The sequence below is a fragment of the Clavelina lepadiformis genome, chromosome 8, assembly GCF_947623445.1.
Source record: "Clavelina lepadiformis chromosome 8, kaClaLepa1.1, whole genome shotgun sequence".
NCBI lineage: Eukaryota > Metazoa > Chordata > Ascidiacea > Aplousobranchia > Clavelinidae > Clavelina > Clavelina lepadiformis.
Genome location: NC_135247.1, coordinates 14,585,294 through 14,603,164, shown reverse-complemented (window position 1 = coordinate 14,603,164; position 17,871 = coordinate 14,585,294). Strand labels below are relative to the sequence as shown.

Genomic DNA, 17,871 nt, shown 5'->3' with positions numbered 1-17,871 from the left:
ATAAAGTCATGATTGCGGAATATACTGCTCTACTTCATATACTTGATATGAACCAATCATTATAGATTTCGCGCCGTGAACAGCCCTCTCATTAAATCTCCATTATTTCTGACACCTCAGAAATTACTCTTTTCTATCGTGTTATCAAACAATTGGGGAAAGCGTACGTATGCCTCATACACCGCTGCTGCACATGAGGTAGCAGCGTAAAGTACTTGTTGGCGATTTCGACATATTTTTTATTGTGGATGGTAAACGCCTTAACAGAACGTGAAGGTATAACCGTTGACTAATTACAGTGGTATAATGCGAGGTGCATGTTTGTGTCAAATTGGACAACAATATTTTGGAATCTTATTTCTCTATCAGTTGGTACAGGCCCAAGTGGCGTGAACGGTTAATGCGGCTCAGACTGTCATCCTACACTTCAATACTCTGCACAGGCGAGATGTTTATGACTCAGGTGAGATTGGTTTACATGAATTTAATCAACCAGTATAGGACGTCATGTTATGCGGGTCACTTGGTTAATTGGTTAAACTTAGGAAATTGACTTACATTATTTGAACCGTCATTTGTTAGTCGATATGCCTAATAGCTGTGTCGAAGCGTTGCAATGTAAAAAGAATTTAGAAGATGCTAAGATTATTTAAACAGTTGTGATTCAAGTAATGTCGAGACAATAGCAATTGATAAGATCTCAGGGCAACTTATGCTTCTCTTAGTTATAAATTATCTTCTACTGTCCATGTCGAGCAGGGAATGCCACGCTTGATAGTGCGTTTCACAGCTTGACACGTGACAGGTGCGGTGTGGCGGCATGTCATTTTCTGGGACTTTTTGTCACCCAACATGGTACTTGTGCAAGTGGATACATTTCACAGACAGGAATGAGTAACAGTTCGATAAATAAACTGGGTTCTGTGGTGTCCGATATAATTATAAACCTTGTTGAGGTTGAAGTGAAATATGCAAAGATGTACTATGCTATGATGCAGATGAATGACGTCACTATGAATGTCACTATGCCCATAAGTTTTGTCAGTCTGTCAAGAGAGTTGTTGCAAAATTTGAATGAGGATAAACAGGTACGAACGAAATAGATTATGATTAATGTTTTTGGTGATAAAATTACCGCTACTACAGGAGTTTTTCTATTGTAGCTGTCATCAAAGTTACCGGTATGTCTGCGACATAAGCACTAGAAACAAAATAGAAACAGTCTAATTTCGGTGGAAGACAATTATAACGGAAGTTGTAAACGTTAGGCTCGAGCGATTTTATATGGCACACGTGCGTAGTGAAAATAACAGATAGCTGTCATTTGACACCATGACACGATGGATGCCATCTATGATGCAGACTTTACGTCGGTAAGCGATGTTACATTCTGGCCCCTGTGGAAATGTTGAAGCCTACAACATATTGGGTAGTTGAGGGATCCCGAAAAGGCGCTCGTTGGTTCGAAAGAAACACACTGTGCTGATTATCTCACTTTGCTTACATTTCTCGCTTTGAAATTTGACTGATAGGTTTTTAAATCTGTTTGAGCAAAGCAATTGTAACAATAAAGAGGAAATTTTGTGATAAGTTTTATGTTTTTTAAAAAAATTTGTTGCAATTTTGAAGACAGTTTATAAAGTTTTACAGATAAGTGATGAAGAAGTTAAAAATTGCAGTTTTTTTTTTGAATATTTGGTTTCACTATTTAGTGCAACAGAAAGTTCAAAGAAAAACAGTTTTAAGATGTTTATTTATTTTATCTGAAATTGAGAGCTTAATTTGTGTACATAGTGCAAGGTGGATAGGCTTAGCGTACCAGTTTTATTTTGGTTTGGCGTTCACTTCGCGAAAGTGGCCATTTGTTTGAATGAGTCCATCGTTAACTATGCGCTGACAGTCTCAAAGTATTTTTCTCTTGTTTCGGAAAATTTCCACAAACATATCTAATATGTCCATTTAATGAAATGATGATTACCTGTCGTGCGGGCATCTATAGATCTTAAACCAGTAAATATCGCTTCGTATAGAACTGTGTGGAAAATAAGGTTTCTTAAAAATAGTAAGACCATATGTAACAAAAAAAAAATGAAGGCATTGTTGCTGACAGATTTACTGGAAGAATTTTGGCCATGCGTTTTGCTATTAGCGAGAATACCTTTTATCGGATTGAGTAATTTCAACTGATCAATATGGCGTTTTTGATCAAGTTTCGAGCGTGTTGATTTTCAATCTATCTTAACCAAACGGCATTTACCTGTTTATTACCTTCGATTTTACAATTAAATTTCGGCATGCACTCGCCAAGTAATCTAGGCGATGACCATTAATTAGTGAGCTGCTCGGTCAGATTAAGACAGCATCATAAAATTGATTTTCATCTTAATCATGACAGTTATAGCCCCATGAGGACTTTGATGCGATTTTGAAACATCGAAACATAAAATAAATTCCCCCGTGAAAAAGCCTGCATCACTGGTAAGTGCTTCGCGCATTCTGCATGCGTCATTGAGCACGGGGATAACACAAAAACTCGTTTTGAAACCTTTAAATTTTTCAAATATTTCATAAATCTTGTTAAAAGCCTACGTTACAAAATTTACGTTTCTGTTTCTTGAGAATTGTGGGAATAAACGTATATTTGTATGTCCTTTTTTCGAAGTTGCATATATATATTATAGTTATATTGGCTACGTTAAATGTGTTGTTTCAGTTGTGCTGATATTAAAGTATTTTTTCCCTATAACTCAATCCTATAAATCTTCCAATGGATTTAAATATATTAAATTTGATTAGTTAATATTAAAAACCACCACAGGGCATGTCAGCGATATTTATGTTTCAGATTTACCACACACAATGCAACGTTTTTTTACCCAGAATAAATCTTGATATTTTTCAGACACCGGTAACAGCATTGTAGAAGAAAGCAAATTTACTCTGGAATCAAACTAATATCTGCAGGATAAAATGCTGTTGTCGTATCATCTTAAACAGCAAGCGTTGCAGTTTCAAACTTACTTGGCGTATGTAGCTTCTCTAACGCGTTTCTTGTAACTGTAAAAGTACAAAATACAGGTGCGGAGTGGAAAACCGTAAACACGTATTAAAAGTCTTATATATTATATATACACTCTTAAATAGACAGTCGGCTTCGCGCTAATGCATTGAGATATCAGTTTCAAAAGTTAAATATTTAGTGCGCGCCATCGGTCTGGAAAGCCATTGTTTCTGCTTGCGGCGGTAATTGGGTTTTCATAACAGGCAGTCTTCACATCGTTTCGATTCCCCTTTCTGTCTTTGGCGTTTTATCTCGACATCGAAACGTGTGAATTGCTAGTCGACCATTCGTCATATCACAAACAACAGGCCAAATGATTGAACCGAAGGGGGTTCTGGTATTTTGGCAGCTAACCGTCCCCAACACTTTGGGGTCATGTACTGTCACGTTTAGGGTTTCATCTCGTGCCGGAATGGCTGTCACTCGCTGTGCCATTTCTTCTCGCTTGAAAACCGTTCTCTATGCCCTGCCTCCCATAACCAAGTTTGGTTTAATATCTTCTCAAGTGCTTTGGAAATAGTTTCAAGGGAACTCTCTTCCCTGCGCATTGTCTTTCACATTGTTACCAACATAGCACAAGGAAAGGTTCATAAGGGGATAAGAAAACCCGCGCATGCTGAAGAAACTCTATTTTTTGTCAACATTATCAGTGGTTTTTGAACCAGACGGTTAATATTTTGCCATATACGGTTGTTGCGAGTATAGCAGTTTATACGCATTATTATCAAAGCAAAACTCGAAACCATTAAAAAATCAGTAAGTAAATTGTTTAGATATAGTATATTTACGTTGGGTATGGCTGAAGAGATCCAGCTGAAAACAAAATAGAAACTGAGAAGAAAGTGAAAATTTTATCCTAACGTCTGCAGTTAAAATTTTATGACGTTTTAACTTACGTTGTGAAATGCTCGTACGTATGCAGCCTTGTTTTTCATTAGACGTCTTACTCTTAGCTCTTATATTGGCTATAATGATGTTTAAGTTAGCAACTAGTGAGAGGCATTCGAAGATAAGGGTGAATGCTATTGGACTACTGGTCATTTGAACGAAAAAAGTCGACCGTTGTTGCGATTGTAATTACCACTCGACGAATGTTTACAACACTAGAAAGAGCGCGACATCTGTTTAACTTGAAATGAAGGTAAATTAACGCTCGAATGAAGAAGATATTTTTGTCTCTTTTCGAGCGAAAAAAACGAAAAGATTAACGTGATTTAAGCGAAAGAATTTGCATCTTTGAAACCTAGACAGTCGCCAAAAGTATTTTACGCCGTCTCGCCGCAAAAGTCGAAAAACAACACCAATTTTAGCAGCAAAAAGTGCATGCCATAAAGTAAATGACTTGTGTATTACCGAGACTGGTTTAAAAACTTAGCCAAGAAAAGGCTCTTTGTTTATATAACAGAGAGACGGTGCCATATTCACCATAACTACACAACAAGGATTAAAGAAAGGTACTCTGTGCTGGGAGATAGACAGCAGTTTACACAACTTTATATGACTTATTTTCTGCTTGTTACTGCAAATAGTTGGGTGCGAAATTGAAATACTTTTGAGTTATTGCTAATATAGGATAAGCGTTCAAGTTAAAAGGTGAATATAGACTGTCTGTGGTAGTGCCTAAAAGATGGTGAACTTACCAAAGAATGTGGAAGTAATTGTAAGACAAGGTACTGTACTTTGTTGTTTAATTCGACGCGTTACCAACTGTGAAGGCAGTTTCTAGGCTTCAGAATTTCGCAAATTTTACAGATGTCATTATTCAGCGAATTGTATTCAGTTTTTGCCCAATTAGTTAGTTCTTGTCATTCACCAGCTACTCCAGGCCTGTGTGCAAGTCCTTTAGTCTTATTCTTAGTTCCACCTGCATGCATTTAAAGACAACAATTGCGTTTCAAGCACCTGCACCATTAACTTTCCTCGTTTGCGCTTGGCGCTTGATCGAATTTCGCGCCTGAAGGAAGTGTGGAGTGTATTGCTGGCAAGGGTTAGATAACAGAGACCTGAGAACCTTTTGATGGGACCAGTTATTGTTCGGTTTGTTTGGGGGTCCAGATTACCCAACAAACGGAAGAACACTCAAAATCCCCCACTTCAAACGGCATTATTTATCAGTGGTGTGAAAAGCAGTGGCGAAATCGTTGATGGCGAAAGTTTGGGTGGTTTGAGGTTTCCTGAAAACGAAACAGTGCTGCGCATATAAACGGGCTTTTACTCATTCCAGATCGTTTTGTAAAATTTAGATTTGAACGTGAACTTGTTTTCGAAATTATACTGGACGGAAAACAAGGAAAAGGTTAAATATCTGAACCAAAAATGGTGTTTGCGCGAAAGAACGGTTCGGCGTGATTGACATTACAAGTGCGAAAAGTTGGCGAACATTACCCGAACTGTGTTGTAGACCCGTAATATCTTTGGTTTTTGCGATGTAGACGAATTTTTCAGGGGTCGAGTTATAGGTCAAATGAATTTCAGTGACGCGTTAATACGAGTTTTGAATGTCTGTTGCACAATTTTACCCTTTCCGCCTGAAAAGAATCTCTGTCTGAAAATGTTCTGGCTGAAACAAGCCACTTACATTTGCAGCAACAAATCTAAATTATTATAGGGAGCCTTTGTTCGCTTGTAGGTTAATTTGTGTTTCCTAAACAACCTTTTTTATTTTGCATATCTCTGTAGCTGTAGACAGCCGGTGCGGTAATCCATTGTTTTGGTTGCTAGTTTAGTGGAAGCCTTACCTATTGAAGGTAAACCTGCAAAGTATGTGCTTTCTCGTTTAGACAGAAGGAACTACGTCATGTATACTATGTTGATTATAGCTGGAAATTAATTGTACTGAGTGAGTCATACCGGTTAAGCGCATGCTTTTGGTAACAAGCTTGCCAGCAGAAAGCACCGATGAGGGTGCATAATGCTCAACTTCGTCTGGCGGAAGATAGAACGTCTTTGCGTCATCATTTAGAATAATTCTTTTCTTACGTGTTATTTCACAGGTTTCACATGCTTTTATAAATGCAGATGCATAAAACTAAACCGAAATTATAAACATGATTATTACTAAGTCTTTTAATTCATCGCTGTTGATAATCCTTTTTGTGTCCTCCGTTGTGTCAGCAAACGTCATCAATATCTCTTTGAAAGAAGAACAAGAAATTGGTAAAAATTTGTTCTAACTTCCGCATCGTATTTTTGACAGTTTCTGTAATTGTACGTGCCTTAAGATAGATCTAACTTCAAGTGTTAGAAAAGAAATGATTTTGAATATTTGGCGATAAATGGGATTTCGAAAGCGCATCAGATGTAGTGAAATAGATTAAAGACCACAACGTGTTTGCAGGCGAACCGATCATCGATTTGCGTGAAGCATTGAACATGACAAACAGCAAATCTACGGTCAGAATTGAATTCAAAATCGTAGACCAATTTCTATCCGTTGACCGCTCTTCGAACCTAGCACCGAGTCAGCCTCTAACTGGTGACGCTGAGTGGGTTGCCATCGAAAAATCAACTGGAATCGTTCGACATAAGGAACGCGTCGATCGGGAAATTCTTTGCGGAAAAGTGAAACAGTGTTTTATCAGCGTCAAGGTGAGTTTGAGCCAACTTTGGGTTAACTTCGAGTAAACGCTTCACTTTTTGACATGTGCTTAAAAATATTACGACATTTTAATTGATTGTTGTCTTGGTTGTAACGGACTGAGCAGCACTTGAAAAAGTGCGTTTGCAATATTACAACGTGTGTATTTCAGGATCTGTGTGTCGCACCACTTCAGTTGGCTTTGATGTCTGTATGAAATTAAATGTGTATGACTTTCAATTCACTTCAATTTGTAATTTTACGCACGCGGTCGGCATCATTATACCTATACAGCTACAATCATAACACAGTACTTTAAAAGGAATTTGTGGCGATTTTCCTCTGTAACGGAATATGACAAATGTTACAAAAATATGTCGATAATGATTTCTCAGGTAATCGTTTTGCCCCAGCCGTACTTTAGAATTGTTCAAATGAATTTGTACGTTGATGATATCAACGACAACGAGCCCCGTTTCTCGTCACCTGCCTTAGAATTCAACGTTTCGGAAAACGTCAAAAACGGTTACGAGATCAACTTGGACAACGACAAAGCGGAAGATGTTGACTTAGGTTCGCTTATATTTTTTTGCTTTACATGTAAACACTGATAGATTTATTAATTATTTATTTTTATTAGTTATATAAATTTTTGCATTTTGGTTACTTTGCTTGGATTTTTCAAATTATCTGTACTCTTCAGAATTTCACTAATTATTTTCACCAGGAAATAACTCAGTACTGAGGTACACGCTGGTACCCGACGATGGACACTTTCAAGTCAGATACAACCGCGACTCAGAGGGTGATGAACATTTGAGCTTGGTGCTCAAACACGTTTTGGGTGAGCTTCTACGAACTTAACCTTTCCTTAGCGATACTTAAATAACGGTTGCAGGACTCAAAAACTGATAACTTATGGCGTAATGTTTCCAATCGTCAATTACCAATCATTTTCTTACGTCATGACTTCAATCAGATTACGAGCAAACCACAATTCACCGAATGACCTTGATCGCTCATGATATGGGAATTACGTCACAATCGAGTAGCGTGCCAGTAATTATCCATGTAATCGATGAAAATGACAATAAACCAGTCTTCGAAAAACCGGTAAGATCAACTTAAATCACAGATATCTGCATAGATTATTGTCAGGCATCAAACAAATTCAGCTAATAGACAAATAAAATATGGATGTAACATAGATAAAATATTACAACAGTAGAATAGAAGAAGATATAACTAACTTTGCGTTTCTGATAGTAGGCCTATGCATCTGTGTTGACAGTTACCAGAGCTCGTACAAAAGTGCGAAACATTGTTATTGCGAATTATAATTATATTTTATGTCAACATAATTGACTGAATTAAACTTTTGTTCATGAAACATCTTAGGTTTTTATTTTGATCGGAATGCATTGACTAAAACACACGTTGAGTTAAGGAACATTTTTGGTATCCTTATCTGATTTGTGTACAGAAACACTGAAAATCGAATTGAAGTTAAAGTCTAAAACAAAGTTTCCTGTATAAGAGAATATTATTACCGATTTCAGGTCTATGAGTTGGTCCTCACAGAGAACATGGCGCCCGGTCAGGACGTCCTAACACGAGTCCGTGCAAAGGACCGGGACAGTGGTCGCCTTGGCAACGTCCATTACGTAATTCCCGGAGGTGACGGTGATTCCCCGGTTTCCGTGAACAGGATCACAGGCACCGTGACACTTCGTGAGAAACTAGATCATAATGTTCACGACGGGTGAGTTTCGAGGTTTACAGAATTATTTAGAAACGAATTATTTAAAGCCCTTTGAGCTTAAAATCCACTGGCGCATCACTCTAGCTTTATTGCGCATGCACAGATTAGATTTTGACTTCAGGCCAGATTTAGCAACTGATTCGTCGAAGTCGTCCGAATAAAGCTATAGTATTAACCATGTTGTCACAAAATCTATGCGTCGGTGTCCTATCTTAACGTATATTATAAATGTTTTAAATTACGCAAATTTTATTTGAAAATCGCAAGAAATAAATTTCCTTCAAAACAAATACAAGGCATACGTCGAAATATCAAAATGATTTTAAAAAATGTTTTATTTTAAGCCGTGGTATAACAGACTCAACTATGGGGCACAGTTTATAAGAAATAATTTAGTAAAAATGTGAAATGCGAGTTCCGGACAAATTTGGTAAATGCGATCTGAAAAGCATTAACTAAATTGCTCGATCGAAATAAAACTGCAAGTTTAAGTTCGCACGTTTAAACAAATTTAACGATTTGTCATTTTGCATAGTCGTGCTCATATTTGCTACAAATCATTTTTTAGTAACGGTGATTTTAGGTCAATTCATGCGTATATAGGTCTACCAGCTCAAAAATACTACCACAAAGTTAGCTCCTAATTTTGTAGTATTAAAGACGTTATACTAATACCAAACAATGTTGTAAATTTAAAACAGCATTCTTATGTTTCTTACAGTCGATAGTTACTGTTTGATTTGTAGAACGAAGATAATCATCGAGGCCATAGACGATGACGACAACCGTCCGCAGAAATCACAAACCGTGTTATGGCTTCATGTTAGTGACGTCAACGATCATGAACCTGTGATTGGAATAAATTTTATTGTTTCACATCAGGGCAATACAGGTATGTTGAGACAGAATATCGCCGTATCAAAAGCTAAAAGCCTTAAAATCCAAAAACATGAAAAATTTACAAAACTATCAATTTAGAAAATGCTTTAAAAAACTGAACTAGTTTTCGTTTTTGAATGTTGCTAGTAGGTGAAAGGTATAACTGTGTACCACTGATCAACATAGCTTTGAATAGGATTAACATTTCTTACTGTTAATTTAAATCGTTTTTTAGCTTTCATATCAGAAAACGCCCCAAACCCTTCGGTTTTAGCTCACGTGAGTACGAGTGACTTAGATGAAGGTAGCAATGGCCTAGTGACGACAACAGTGGAAACGATAATACCTGGAACAGAAGACATAGGAAATGTGACGGGTAACTTATACATAATGCTTTAAATTAACATTGTATTTATTTATTTATTTAAACATTTATTTATATTAGACTGCTATATAGTAACGGTAAGTTTATGTGATTTCTTATGAAACGTTTTCGACAACTTTCGGAATTCTTTAGAACCGGGAACTTTCATCATAAAGGATTATTTGCTTTCGACAATTGTCAAACTTAACCGGGAAGTGAGGAGTCATTATGACATCATTATACAGGCGTGTGATCACGGCGTCCCACACAAGTAAGACAAAGATTACCCTTCTATAACGCTGTTGTATAGTGCACTATATATTGCAAGCTTTTGCTACACATTTATGCTACGCCTCAAACTGAAATCCACGCAATCGCAAAAGTTACTGCAAATTTTTTAGCTACCTATAACAAACTATTTATTTAAGTTAATATTTAAATAAAAGTTAGCAATTTTTTTATTAACCATTTTTACAGCAAATTAAAATGCGAATGAAAAATATGTTCGTCTTCGTTTTCCAACGTCATGTTTCTTTCCAGATGTTCAAGCTACAACCTGAGGATCGTTGTTCTTGATGAGAACGAGTTTCCTCCTGTTTTTCAACACTCCAAGATCGACATTTCTCTTCCAGAAGATAGCGAGGTCGGATCCACTATCACGAGTGTTGTAGCAACAGACAAAGATGCAGTTAATGGCCCAGCCTGGGTGTTGTCAGAGGTTGGTTTTCGCATAAAATCTACACCTGCTTGATTTTTTGATCAATATATTTGTTCCACGAAACGCTGTAACAATATGGGTCATACATTAATTGTCTCTTTTTGCCGTTTATTTTTGTAACGTAATGAGTACTTGTTACGGTAACCAATTCTCTAATCAAAATCTCCGTTTGATGGAAATGCCTGAAAAGTAATCACCGGTGTATTTATGCGTCACTTCAGTTGTTCTCCTCTAGAGATTAACATTCTGATAGTGGGTCGAACGTATTTCAGGTCGAATTAGGGGTTAGGCATTTTTTTGCGTGTGGGCAGCAGTCTCAGTCGAAGTGGGAACACATGTTTCTCAGTAATCAGATACATTCTTCGCATAACTGGAGCCGGTTTTGAAATGCTTTTGTTTTACTGCAAAGGACAAGTATAGATTGATTACGCTTTGATAATGATCAAATGTAATTAATCTGTTACGTGACGTTTTATCTAGTTTTGCATTGCAAAGCGCTACACTCGATTAGTTTTTCACTCTGTCTATCTTAAATTTTTTCGTTAACTTTCTTAATTACTTCAGAATGGGGAGATCGAACCATCCCAAAACGGTGTCATCACTTACGATATTCAACTTGCTGAAACTGAGGACGCGGTTGATTCGATTCCTGTTCTTGTCGATCCAACATCTGGAAAAATAACCTTGGTAGAGTCGCTGGATTACGAAACAAGAAAAATATGGAAGGTATAAGAATACATTTTAACAAATTTATAAGGAAATTATACTTTCATCAGCACTTCTGCGTATAATGCTTTCTTGTTTAAAGTGCATTGCCACTTTTGACGTAAGACGCACATTAAAAACACAAAAAACACAACATTATTTTAAAGTGGTAAAGTTTTAAAAACCTTATAATCTTTTACCGCATGAAAAGCAATTAAATAATATCTTTTTTCATTTAGTTCATAGTAATTGGTCGAGACGGCGGGCGGCCTATAGCGCGTGATAGCCAGTGCGTTTTCACACTAACAGTGGAAAATGTGAACGACAATCAACCGACTTTCGTGAAACCAAAATCGAACAATTCTGTCATCTTCGCCAGCACTCAATCTTCTTCACCTGTCTTTACCACTGTGAAGGTGCGCAAAGCAATGTCATTTTACTGAATGTGAAGTTTATTTAAACGTAAAACGTTATAGTTTTAAGTAGAAGAAATGTAATTTATCACTTTGAATCTGCAAACAGCGTAAATTGCTTGCACAATACGACTATAATTGTATAAACAAAAATTAATGTTCAGGCGGTTGATTTTGGGATAGACGAGGGTACAGAGTTGCGTTATTCTTACAATCTGGTTCAAAAAGATGGAAAATACATTCACCAGGAAATCTACAACGACCTGTTTAAATTGGATGAATTGACTGGCGAGTTTTCACTCCATTGGTCGAGTTATCCACTTCCGGAAATTCTTGGACGTTACAATGCAATTATTGAGGTAATAGAATTTTTTATGATGTAAAATGAAAATTCTCCATTAAATAGCGGTTTGAAGCTAACTCTGATTGTTTGTATTTTTTTTAATGAGTATTATTTTCTGCAATTACGATATATCTAACACAATCTTAACTTAAAGCATAAAGTAATTACAGTATATATTGTTTTTGTGTTGATAGTAGCGGTATATTTGAACTACATTGAAATACAGTAAAATGTATTATAGTTGGCGAGTTAATTAATAAATACGTTGCGCTAACTATGTTGATGTGTGTCGAATGGTATTGTAACTACTTTTGTCACGAGAATATCTTTACACACTTGTTTTATTATGTAGCACCGCACATTGATACGTTTTAGTTGTATATTCCACGATGTGTTTTTAGATTTATATTAAGATGTATTTCACCCGTATTGTTGTGGCCATAATGTGTGACTGCGTTTTTATTTAGTGTTAGTAACTCAACGATATTTCACTTGTGATTCCTTTTATTGTTTGTAAGTTTTCTACACACGCATACGTTTTACGCCCCGCAACTCCCCCCCGAGGTATGTTACGCTGCCCGCAGTTTCCATCCTCGCATGCTAATGATGATTAATTGATTGCGCTGTGGTTTGTAGGAGAAGTGTTAAATCAGTCTACTTTTGGTTTTAATACAAGAAAGACCTTTGTTTTTATTCAAGAAAGAATGCTCGTAAATATAGGTGAGCAGGAACTGGCTAAGTGACTAGCCGTTAGAGCGGGAAGATTCCTGGCTAAGGAAAATCTTGGTTACACTTTGACTTTACTATTAATATATCCTTTAAATTTCATCACTTGTGTTCCCATCCGTTTAAATTCATCCCTTTTTTCGCTCACAGGTTACCGACTCCGGTACTCCACCTCTGTCGTCATCAGTCACTGTTGTCATCAAAGTCATTGATGCGGAAATTCCTCTCCTGCCGGGTTCTGATGAAGTTCATCAAGAGGAAAACGATTCCGGTTTTTCGGTGATCCTCCTGGCTGTTATATGCGGAGCATGTGGATTAGTTTTAATCATCATCATGTTCGTTGTCTTCATCATTGTCAAACGAAAACGAAACAAAACAAAACACGTCGCAGAGAAAGTAAATCAATCGTCAGAATATTTCACTTGATGTATATTGAACAATATAGCTTTATCTTCATACTTGAACTGAGTGTCACGATATTGGTATCTGCCTCTCATAATGATGTGACTATTATCAAATATGATTACCCGACATATCATGCGGTATAACAAGAATGTCTGTAAACATATCCGTTAATAATCCTGTTGGTCTGTGGTATTATTAATTGGTATGTATGCTATAGCTTAACCCGGGAACTATTTAGGACCCAGAGGCGGCGTCACCAGCATTATCACGAAGTATTTCACATGATGGTGACGTTAACGAACTCACAGTGAGAACCACTAATGGATCTCGGGCGCCACATTCGCCGCGTCGGGGCAGAGCTCGTAGCGAAACTAACCACAAGTTGTAAGTTCGTTGCTTGCAAATATGATCTAAAAATCAAGTAGTGCATGTTTATTGTGGCAGTGCTTTTTTTTAGCGCACATGGTAACTATATTACTTGCCCCGCGGCTGTTTTTGTAAACTTTTTACCACTGTTTTCAGCAATACCTCGTCTACGCAACACACTAACGTCAGCGCCTCATATGAACATCAATACGTTATGATGGAGCCTCCTCGTTCCCCGTCGGCCATGCAGAAGTTTCTAGGACACCAGCAAGCGTTGTACGCAAAGGTATATTTTCACAAGCCTGTAGGCTATAATGCCTCAGTGCTGTAACTGAATAAGTTAGACAAGGTAACGTAAATTCTATGAGAAAATGTTTGCATTGTTTTTGTTAGTTTTGTCACGGTTGGTTTATATAGTTCTAGTTTTATGTTTAGAATCCGACCCATAATCTCGCTTCTTGGACATCCCAGCCATCAGTTCCTTTAAACAACATGTCAGCAGGTAGGCTCCGTTTATTAGGCCTAAGTAAAATAATCCAGTTTGTCTAAAATTGTCTTCGTGCTTACTGGGCAGTCTTTGACAAAGAATAAAGACAAAATATTGATTATCAATAAAACCTGGATTGACGGACATGATATGCTTATGCTAAAGTAAGTTAAACGTTTGTCAATTTTAGAGACCAATGACGTCATAGGAATGGGTGAACAATGTACTGAAATGTGCAAGTTGCATGGACACAGCGACACCTGCTGGATGCCCGCGACAGGTAGGTAAAATGCTTTCTTGCTAATTTTGTGCTGTGCAAAAAACAGTTTTGAAAAAAGTTTAAAACACTGTTAAACAGACCCACTGTTGTACAATCTCGCCTGGTGCATTTTATCTGATCTGGTCTACAGTAGATGAAAATAAGTTGTTACACAAATATATCTCACAGAGCAAACTAAAATACTGCAACAATCAAATCCAAATGACGCGACCCCACCATGGCAACAGAAAAGTGGATCCCGTCGTAAAGATTCAGGTTGTTCAGTGGATACTTTCTCTTCAGCTTTGTCGTACTACAAGATGACGAAAACAGACTCGAAACGTCACAATGACGTGTTCCATCCAAATGAAGTTGTCTTACCTGACGTGGTCAAAGGTAGAACGGCCATGAATAGTGACGCAAGTTCGATGATGTCATCAACCGCATCATCAGGCGCGTCATCTGGTCGTCCTAGCAACAGACGAATTTCGTCTTCCAGTCAGCGCTCCCCGAACTATCGGAGCTTGAAGAAGTCGAACAGCGACTCCGGTCATGGCACGAAATACATGAAAGGAAGCAGGATGCCCTCTAGTATTTCAACCGAATGTTGATAAGTTCAATTCGCTCTCCTTTAGTTTCATGGAATCAATTATAAGATTTTCGCTCTCTATTGCGCTGTTTGTTTACTCTTTTCCGTATTATTATTTTTCCACTGCAATAAACTTCAAAAATTTTGTAGTTTACCATTTCAAATGGTTAACAATAAAAAACTATTTACATATACAAAACAGTTGATGAACAATCAAAAATTACAACTATATTCTCCTCAAACACCCTTAAGATGTTGAATACACAAGCTACTGTAGTTCATTCCTTTTTATTGCGAGATTCTGTATTTACAGATTTTTTTTTCATAGGGCAGGTATCGTGCAGATCACCAACTCAGTGAAAATAAAAAAGAAAAGAACATTTAAAAAAGCTCCAATACATTCCAAGAAACACAATGTTTGTGCTCTGAACGAGAAACAGTAAAATGCAAATTACAAAAGCTTTGTTGGCATAATCCCTGCTTGATCTACACACAGCTGACAAAACGATGAAATCATCATAACATTTGGTCAAGCTATGTCTTATTTTTTTTTAACTTCAATCTTCATCCTTAAACAAAAAATAAAAACATCAGTTTTATTTCTTATTTCTCTAGATCAGGGGTGGGCAAATGCATTCAATGGAAGAGCCATTTACAGAAAATACAAGTACCAGAGAGCCTCAAAATTATTTCAATACAAAAACGGTTTCGTTTTGCAGCGTATTTAAGTAGACTAAACTGAGCTAAAGCTTACTGTCTTAGCAATGAAATTGCGTTGACTTGTTTATAATTAACTTTTCGGATTCTATGTTTACTATTACATCATATACCAAAGGCAGGCCTAAATAAAGAAAAGAAAAAGAGAGAAACGTTCATAAACGGTACTCTTGGTAGCCTTAACAATTTTTTTGCAATTTTACGATTCGACTAGAAGAGCCACAAAAAACAGGCCGGCGAGCCGCAGTTTGCCCACCACTGCTCTAGATTAATGTGATAATATTTACTTAAAAAAATAATTATTAGTTCATTGCAAATACATGTTTATTGATTTTATATATATTACAACTTGTATCTTTCAAGTAAGAATATCATCATATACAGCAACTTTTAGTCATGCTTAGGTGTTAAAATGCTTACATCTCCTTCAACATCTTCCTCATCATCATCATCTTCTTCGTCATCTTCATCAATGTCATCCAACCCCTCTTCATCTTCTTCATCCTCATCCTCCTCATCGTCTAACTCACCCTCTGGGACCAAGTAGTACTGAAGAGGGTTTGGCCAGATATCATCCTTGATAACTTCTCCAAGTTCATCAGCTCCCGCATCACCGGGATCATTAAACCAACTGATAAAGAATTTTGAGCATTTAAAGATACAGGAAAAATGTATTTCTGGAATGCGTCTAAATATGCTCTGTTTTTACCTGAAGAAACTTTCTGGTTCTTCATGCTTCCTTTTGTTTTTTGCGTTATTTTGCTGTGTCTCACGTCTTGTAAGATCCTGCAAGTTAGATTAAAATATTTCTTGCTTAACTGTTCTTGCACTGAAATTTATTCACTGCACTCGTTAAACTGTTTTTAAACATAAAAAAATAGTTGTTATCAATAAGCAATTCTAACCTTTCCTTCCTTCCATTTGATTGGAGTTGACGTTGAAGAAGGATCGCCAGTTTCGTTCAAATGAAACTCTTTTGAGATTAAGTCGTTTTCAAAATAAGGATTATCTCTGAAATACTGCAACAAAAACTTTGAATTAAATTTCCAAAGTGGCACCAGCTTAGTTAAAGATATGAATACTTCATCTAGGTTTACATTCACGTGGAACAAATGGCAATTTGATTGTGCAGCAAGCACTTACAAAATTAATTGTGTATCCTGTCTTTATGTCATCAAACTCCTGAACTTCGACTTTGTTGAGGTAATGAAGGGCGTCCTCATCATCTTCATCTAACAAAGCTGATATTTGGGGATGATTTACAAAAGTTGTAACCCAGAAATTTGGAATTTTTTCAATTAGTGCAGATCGCTTTTGGAATAAGGGCCACCTGCCACAATAAAACAATATAACAGAACAGCAAATTAAATTTTATTTATTGGTTACGTTTTGAAGGAAAGCTGGTTAGCATATAAGCAATCAAACGCGTAACATGTTACGCACAACTGTGCTATCTTTGATATAACACACGCAATGGGTTTACCTCAGTTTTACATATTTTTGTTCAACTTTTAAAATTTCTTCACTAGCTTGTTCGTTTAACCTGTCTACTTCATTTTGCATTTCATCTATCTTTTCAATGGCTTCTTGTGCTGCAGCATCTAAAAATAGTGTAAAAATTAAAAAACTAGATTATTAGGCCATCTCAAAAACCATTTTATTCCCATATAACACTATTTCATAAGAGCCACTAGGCAGCATTCTATAAGTCAATCACATATAAAATCAATAAAAGTACTTTTAATATTCCAACGTAACGTAATACACTACTAATAAGGCGAACCAGATATTCCTCACATGATCAAAAAATAAAGCCGCGAGATGGAGCTACACGCGCTAAAGAAAGCACGTGAGCTTTCATGGGTATCGCGGCGTGTTTATGAAACAACAGAATTGTGACAAATTATCACAAAATTCTTAACTACAACATGCAAAGTACCGTAAATCTAACAGATGCAACTGATTACTGTATTATGGTACAGTATCACGGAACTAACAAACATTATAACACAAATATTACATTAACATTAAGAATATCAGCATCACGACCATGCAGTTTTATGCAATCGCAAGATACATACCGGGCCCATTTCCAATGCCATCCTTTTCACCATCAATTTTAGGTTTCTTGGCTGCAGTCGCCGACATTTTACTGATCGAATATTACTAACAGACTGTACAATAAGCTAATTTCCACAGTAGTAGTAACCACAGTACAACGCAGACCTAAACTCACACAACCGAAAAATTAAGTCGAGGAAACCTCACGGCCACAGCGTGAGCTTCTTGTAACTCTATTCTTTTTGTTTACCTTTTTCTCTTCAGAGCTGAGCTCTGATTGGTCAATAATCCTGTCAGTGACGACTTCGCGCCATCGGCAAGCTTTTATTTTCTTTTACCACTTTTCTCCTCGTTGAGCTTTTTCTCTTTTTATTCTTTTTCCTTGGTTGGTGAGAACTCTGTGAAGCGTTAAGACACCACTGAAGCGTGACTGTGTTAT

General features: G+C 36.9%; 2 protein-coding genes across 3 annotated transcripts; one reads left to right on the top strand and one right to left on the bottom strand.

Moving 5' to 3' along the window:
- The first annotated feature begins 5,815 nt into the window (after positions 1-5,815).
- LOC143469088 (protocadherin beta-16-like) lies at positions 5,816-14,809 on the top strand. Of its 2 annotated transcripts, none has more exons than XM_076966649.1 (19): positions 5,816-6,217; positions 6,399-6,649; positions 7,034-7,211; positions 7,366-7,482; positions 7,618-7,751; positions 8,198-8,400; positions 9,147-9,292; positions 9,515-9,655; positions 9,797-9,914; positions 10,184-10,361; positions 10,926-11,087; positions 11,306-11,482; positions 11,644-11,838; positions 12,699-12,944; positions 13,192-13,337; positions 13,476-13,605; positions 13,755-13,821; positions 13,997-14,090; positions 14,255-14,398. In XM_076966649.1, exons 1-19 carry the CDS (start codon positions 6,109-6,111, stop codon positions 14,262-14,264), a joined length of 2,802 nt encoding a protein of 933 aa, XP_076822764.1. In that variant the 5' UTR covers positions 5,816-6,108; the 3' UTR covers positions 14,265-14,398. The 2 variants fall into 2 exon arrangements, with proteins under 2 accessions (XP_076822764.1, XP_076822763.1); XM_076966648.1 differs by having other exon boundaries at positions 5,817-6,217; positions 13,997-14,086; positions 14,255-14,809.
- A 117-nt stretch (positions 14,810-14,926) lies between these two features.
- Positions 14,927-17,641, bottom strand: LOC143469090 (protein SET-like). The gene is made up of 7 exons (XM_076966651.1): positions 17,453-17,641; positions 16,855-16,972; positions 16,515-16,701; positions 16,277-16,390; positions 16,081-16,157; positions 15,792-16,002; positions 14,927-15,223 (listed from the first exon to the last, which is right to left on the bottom strand). The coding sequence occupies exons 1-7, from the start codon at positions 17,517-17,519 to the stop codon at positions 15,212-15,214; spliced, it is 786 nt and encodes a 261-aa protein (XP_076822766.1). The 5' UTR covers positions 17,520-17,641; the 3' UTR covers positions 14,927-15,211.
- Positions 17,642-17,871: the final 230 nt, after the last annotated feature.